We start from the raw sequence: 7,500 nt of genomic DNA on the forward strand, positions 1-7,500 counted from the left end.
TTTCATGCCTTCCCTTGGTATTGGTGCCAAGAGCTCATGCTATTTATTAACAGGCTTGCAGTATAAATGACTTACAAAAACACACCCTAACTACAACAGCATCCACTCACTGCAGCTTCACCAATGGATGACTTTGTGGCAACTTCATTAAATCAATAATTTGGACCTTATAGTATCTGGGGCAAAAGAACGTGTCTTTCTGGAAAAGGAGGGAGGAAAAAAACACCGTTTATAAATACTGTGCATATGTTACGATGATCTCGACCGCTTCCGTGGATGCGTAGGTAACATTTAAAGGAAACGTGTTCCGTTAAAACGACAAATTCAAGAAAAGAACAGCAAAACGTGACACCCAATGCACAAGAAAGAAGGAAAGAAGACACAAAATAAAGGAAACAAAACGAATCTAAACACACCTATCCCTGCCACACCGGTTCCCTCATGCTCGAACTTCCACCAAAATCACCCCCCATGATATAGCCCTTTCCTCACCGGCCTTCTTCTTGTTTTTCTTTTTCTTCTTCTTCTTGGCCTCCTCGGGCGCCGTTCCGTCCACTATGTCATCCACGTCCTCTGCATTTTCCTCCTCATTTTGGTGTTTTTCTTCGGGCTTCACGCCAACGTTGTTTACCACAGCGGCAGACATGTTTCTTCTCGGCCAGGGCTGCCAACACTCCCGCGCCGAGAGAGGGCTCAAAGGACGTCACTGCTGCCAACATTGCATTCAAGTTTTAGTTTTGGTTTTATTTTGCAATTATGTGTCATTTTCTGGTTGATTCTAATCAGAATTGTCAATATTCCTTCGCTCTCAAAAGAACTTTCGGGATGCCATCGCCGGCGTTTTATATGCGTGAATCTTGTTTTATAATTCTCTTTTTTCGAGTGGCGGGCGCTAGTTCTCGTTTCTTCTTTCAACTGTTTTCACACACGTGCACACACACACACACACACACACACACACACACACACACACACACACACACACACACACACACACACACACACACACACACACACACACACACACACACACACAAACACACACAAACACACACACACACACACACACACACACACACATATATATATGCATGCACGCACGCAACCCACCTACCCCCCCCCCCCACACACACACATACATACACACTCACACACACACACACACCTACACCTACACACCGACACACACAGACACATACACACACATATGCATGCACGCACCCCCCCCCCCCCACACACACACACACGCACATGCAAACGCGCACAAAGGCTTTATGCAAGACTTTCTTAGATATCGACTGAAAACTATCAAGCTGTGTTGGTAAATACAAACAACATAAAATCATTGGAAGACCGGCTGATCCTACACAAATATAATCTACAATAGATATTTAACAAACAAAATTTGTTATAATAAAATGGATAATGCACACAACCACCTTTCCCTTGCCAAATGCGACACATATTCTATATCATTTTCTCTGGAATGAAATATGTAATTTCACTTTTCAGCTGAAGAAATCAATAAGAATAGCAATTAATGGAAATCTTGATTGGATATAATTAATAACTCGATCTGGGGACGAGCAAATACTACCTGGTTATGCAAGAATTATTTCGGGCGTTGCATGCAAAGGCACACGCAGGTTGGGACTTAAACGGCGACGCAAGCTTGCATGTTTCCCTCGGAGAGAAATCGAGTGATAAGTCAAGAAAAACATCCGTTATGTAACTCGCGGCCAGTTTGTAGGCATGAGGGAGCGAAACGGAGAGAAAAAAAAACAAATCGTGTATATACATATATATGTATATATATGTATATATATACATGAACCGCGTTCATTTTGACAAATTTATAAAAGGTATGAATGAGAATGAATATCTTCACAATACAAGAGATGTATTTAACCGGTTTCGACTTTGTCTTCGTCAGAAATACGAAGACAAAGTCGAAACCGGTTAAATACATCTCTTGTATTGTGAAGATATTCATTCTCAATCATACATTTTATACATATATATACATATATGTACGCACACACTCACACGCACGCACACATATTCTATATCATTTTCTCTCGGATATAATATGTATGTGTGTGTGTGTGTGTGTGTGTGTGTGTGTGTGTGTGTGTGTGTGTGTGTGTGTGTGTGTGTGTGTGTGTGTGTGTGTGTGTGTGTGTAGGTGTCCAAAAGATGGGCGATGGTAGATGTTGAGCTTAGAGAGTAAGTCTGACAACCTAATTTGACTAATTTACTGAAGAGTAATGATAATGCAGCTGCTCCTAGGAGCGAGGTGTTACTCCTGGCTCACCGCAGGGAGTCAGTCTATCATATTGTACAGAGGTCTACGGGTGGGCATAAATCACGTTTAGCATCTGACAATCGGTTTAGAAGAAAAGTAGTGTTACGATAATCCATAGCCCTTGCGAAGGAGGATAGACAACACTGGGATGGCTTGTGTGGCAAGAAGAGATCAATAATCAGGCAAAGCAATGGTCATACCTATATGCATACGTATAAGTGTGTGAAGATATGTGATAAACATGTAAGATTATGTGAATTGTGTAGAATATAACAACAAACACATAGAGTAATATTAGATGTACACATTTCAGTAATATGATATAGATAATAAAGTTGAGGTACATATCTCACATCACATAATCTTCAGGCGGCGTCACAGAATGCGAGCGAGCGAGCGGCGCTGAGGGAAGAACATCCTCTTGCGGCGATAAAAGAGGAGTGTGAGCTAAAGGTATTCATCGAAATTACATATTGAACACTAAAGGAAAACTATTTAAGGATAAGCTAAGTATAAATCGCCGATCTTTTTCAATTTTTACAAACCTTATACTCGCATCTTGGGTGTGGTGCGAGGTGAGAAGAGGCTAGGGGGAGATGTATAGATGACGAGGCAAAGAGCGGGCCGCTCCTTTACAGCTGACAGGGTGATTTGGAGCGCTGTGTGGTGAGCAAGGTCATGGCGTGACCGGTCACCGGAATGGGTTTGTTTCCTGCATCGTCATGGCTGCATGGATGAATCCGCATGGCGGTGTATCGGTATATTGGGCGGTCTGCATCCTCCCTGGTCCAGTGGTCCAGCCGGGGTCCTTAGGAAACCTGTACAGCGTTGGCGGCAACAGATGAGGCAGGTGTTTAGAGTGGTGTAACTTGCTATGACGAAGTTCGGCACTATGCAGGAAGCGTCGGTTATCCGGCCTTGGGGACACCTCAGCAGGAGAACTGGCTCACATTATGAAAGATTTGCTGCTTGGCAGGGTGAGGTATTGATGTGGAGCAGGAATTTCGGAGGCGTTGTATGAATTCCGTTAAGCTACCAGTTGTAGGATCCCGGGAGATGGGCCCTATAAGGGTATGTAGATGGTGAGCTTAAGGTTCAAGGTAGACAGCCAAGATGTCTGGACTTTTATTGAAGAGTAATTAATGGACTTCGGCAGCTCCTAGGAGCGAAGTATTGTTCCTTGGCTGTCCGCAGGGAGTTTTCCTGTCACACACACACACACACACACACACACACACACACACACACACACACACACACACACACACACACACACACACACACACACACACACACACACACACACACACACACACACACACACACACACACACACACACACACACACACACTGTATACATACATATATATATAACATATATATATATATATATATACTTAGAGAGAGAGAGAAATATTTACACACACACACACACCCACACACACATACACACACATACACACACACACACATATATATATATATATATATATATATATATATATTATATACATGTATATACATATATGTGTAGTGTGTTTTCTCCTTTCATATATGTGTATGTATATATATACATATATATATACACACTTATGTATGTATATGTGTGTGTTTCTAGATTAGATCGTTACCAATATCTTATCCGTGCTTTCATTGTTACAAAGGCATTGTTACAAACGTCAAGCGACGTTTGTTTGCAAATCCTATAACTCCCAGAAGGTTCTTGATTAACAGCAGCTTTGCATTTGCAAGAGTCACGGCAAGGAAGCAAAATAATGTCAGCAACTGCATAGATATCATAAATAAAATGAATCTTGCTATATTATTCATAGTTGATTTCAGATTTTTGACATCTAAATCAGTTTTTATCTATTTATCGGAGCCATCATCCAGATCGATATCAGGGTCGTCAAGAATTTCATCCAGTTGCAAAATGGATTGCACTAGAATAATGGGCAGTTTATCCGAGGCTTCTCTCACCCTTTCTGTCTGAGATCTATCTAGTAAGAAGCAAAATGATATGTAATTATTGTCCTGAGCTGAAGAGTTTTTTTTTCTTCTTAAGTTCGTAAAAGTTTTAATAACTTAATATTTCTGATACAAATTAATTCATATAAACAGGCTATTTATATGTAAAAGGTTATAGCAATGCTGAATATTTTTTGCTTTAGACTGGACAGAAAGCCAATAATTGTTTAAGAAAATGGAATGACCTCTCTCTCTCTCTCTCTCTCTCTCTCTCTCTCACACACACACACACACACACACACACACACACACACACGCTTACTCTCTAGTCCTGGGAGAACGAATCGACATGTGAGAATTTTGCTTGCTACTGTGCTTTACTGTATGTCTTTCTCTCGGGTCAGAATATGTGACAATGGCATTGTGATGTAATTCAGCTTTTGATTCAAGTTAAACAATCTTGACTTTGTTACTGTAGTGCTGTATTTCCGAAATCTGACGTGAACGCCACGAAAGACAGCTTCATAAATAGATCATTTACAAAAGCTTAATCTAAAACAACATAAAACGTTCTAATTGTCATTTCCATCTTTTTTTTTTTTTTTTTTTTTTTTTTAATCAACACTCGCTTGCCTGTATGCAAGGAAATCAACGGCAAGTACCTCCAGTTAAAATGCTTTCTTGAATATTCTCCTGGATACTTCATATGGAGCTCCCGTGGCTCGGATAACAAAAAGTTTTCGGAGATTGGAGACCGCCATAAAGTTCATTGGGAACTAATTAAATGACCCGATTTTTTAAAATCTAATTTATCAGTAACAGTAAGCGGTTCCACGAAGATAATATTTGATATCAACTCTGACATCTGTTTTGGTATTTGGTGTGAGAATGAATGCAAAAAGGTGTTCAAGTGCAGTCTTAAGTGTCGAAGGTTGAATTGCAAGTAGATGCACACCTACATTACCAGCCCATTAAATGCCAGTCAAACATGTAGTGATGATCTAATTAACAAGTGCATGGCTTTTTCAGCTGTATGAGAACACTGTATGGGAAGCAATAAAGCAAGTGGTCTGGACTTCAAAACAGTTTTATTCTCTAATTTTATTTTTTTTCCCTCTCTTATTTCGTAAACTTTCACATTCCAGATATGTCCACCCTGGGCTCATAAAAGTAAATTCGAATCCATTTTAAAGTCTGGGAAGAGTTTTGTTTATCAGTGTGGAAAATAAGTTCAGAACAAAGAATGTTCCGTTTAGGTATTTTCAAAATATCTACTAACTCTCCGAGCCTGTTCAGACGATGTGATAACGACCGCGCGGTTGGAAACGCGCCGTCGCAGAGTCAGTCTGTAGAATCGTTCAGACGTACCCGGGGCGGTTTGGAAAGCGTGGTTGCAAGATCCTCCTCGCACGCGCGATTTGTAGGTGTGTCGAGATACATACAAATAAATGTCATCGTTCACACTGCGGTGAACCGCGCCTTTGAGGACAGCAGACACCACCATTGGCTGCATGTCAGCCAATGAGAGAAGAAACTGTATGTTACCATGGCAACACAAGTCAGAAGATATTGATATGTCTTGAGTAATTTATATATATATATTTTTTATTTTTTTTCAGCTCAAAAAGGAATACATTTCTGAACGATTCCACAGACAAACACTGACTATGCGACAGAGCATTTCAAACATCGCGGTAGCTACCAAGGTCTATAAAAGTATATAGACCTTCGTAGCTACCGCCTCGTGTGAACAAACAGACGCGCGGTGGCCGCCGCGATTCAAAACGCCACGTGTAAACAGGCCCTCACTGTTCAAAGAATGGCCTTACGTCTTTAGTCAGTAGCCTAGCAATAAAGTATTGTTCATATTATTTATTCCTATAGCCGCAAGGTAAAGCGAGGAAAAAAAAAAAAAAACAGCATAGACCTACTCCAGGGTATAAATAAACTTATTTAGTCAAGCTTTGACCTACTCAACCATAACCACAACTACAAGTGCACCCACCCACCCACACCCACACCCACACACACACACGTATATATATGCATGTATGTATTTATATGCATGCATATATCTATACCATAAAACTTCCCCGCGGGCATGGGCGTCCAGGCGAGAAGGTGAAACAAGGGAGGCCTTTGTTTCCGTCCTATTAGAAAACGGGGACGTAGACAAGCAGGATTAAGGGTCAGTCAGACAGACGAATTGTGACGTCTTATTTTTAACAGATTTAATACCTTTGTGACCTTTCAGAATATAACGACGAGGCAGGAGATTTTAACTGGATGAAACTGGACTCTTGTTGAAAATAATAACGACAAATTTGTTCTAATTAGAGTAAGTGGAAGAAGAAAAACGTGTATGTGAATGCGGTACCAATAGCGAACTTCATGGTGTAATGACCATTCCCAAGGAAACTTCAGGACGGAAAGTGCTCTAACATTACCCTGTTAAGAAGCCAACAGCTCAAGGAACAGATAAGATACTATATACCCTCCAAAGAACGATGGAAAAACACCTAACCAGAAATTCGGGAATGAAGAGGCATAATAATAAAAATGAAAATCTCTTGAGGATAGTTCCCTCAAACGACCATGCTGAAACTCCAACTTCTGCAACTTCTTCTTACAGCCAAATAACCAAAAATACAAATGTACTTCCCGCTACAGGTGTTTCCCGAGGCAGAGGTGCTTTGCTGAAGAATACCATGGCCTCTCAGCATGTCCTGGCAGGTATGTGTTGGGATTTTCATTTGTCTGATATCTGGAGGAGAGTGCTCATTGAGATTGATTATCTTCGCTTCATATGATCTACAGAGAACATTGTTATCTAACAAAATACTAATTTTTGATGAAACATTCACAATCACACACAAGCACATACACACAAACACACGCACACAGAAGCATACATACATACAAGTATACACACATACAAGCATACACACACAATCACACATACAAGCACACAAGCTCAACCATATACACATGAGCTTATACACACACACTAAAGCACAAATACACACATAAGCACATACACACAAGCACACACACTGAAACACAAGTACACACACACATAAGCACATGCACACAAGCACACACACACACAAGCACACATATATGCAAAACACAAACATACACAAGCACACATACACAAGCACACACATACACAAGCACACATACACAAGCACACATACACAAGCACACACACAAGCACACACACATA

The 7,500-nt window shown here is 40.6% G+C and overlaps 2 protein-coding genes across 3 annotated transcripts in view; one reads left to right on the forward strand and one right to left on the reverse strand.

The window, feature by feature from the left end:
* Window positions 1-684, reverse strand: part of LOC125039641 (methionine aminopeptidase 2-like) — a 15,738-nt gene extending 15,054 nt beyond the window's left edge. The window contains 1 exon segment of the mRNA XM_047633807.1: window positions 493-684. Within this exon segment, the coding sequence (XP_047489763.1) occupies window positions 493-646 (154 nt within the window). The 5' untranslated portion in view covers window positions 647-684.
* Window positions 685-6,446: 5,762 nt separating this feature from the next.
* LOC125039525 overlaps window positions 6,447-7,500 on the forward strand; it is a 13,158-nt gene continuing 12,104 nt past the window's right edge. For both annotated transcript variants that reach the window (XM_047633552.1, XM_047633553.1), the window contains exon 1: window positions 6,447-7,007. In XM_047633552.1, coding sequence (XP_047489508.1) covers window positions 6,782-7,007 — 226 coding nt within the window. In that variant the 5' untranslated portion in view covers window positions 6,447-6,781. The remainder of the gene's footprint in view (window positions 7,008-7,500) is intronic.

This window comes from Penaeus chinensis, chromosome 27 (assembly GCF_019202785.1).
Source record: "Penaeus chinensis breed Huanghai No. 1 chromosome 27, ASM1920278v2, whole genome shotgun sequence".
Taxonomy (NCBI): domain Eukaryota; kingdom Metazoa; phylum Arthropoda; class Malacostraca; order Decapoda; family Penaeidae; genus Penaeus; species Penaeus chinensis.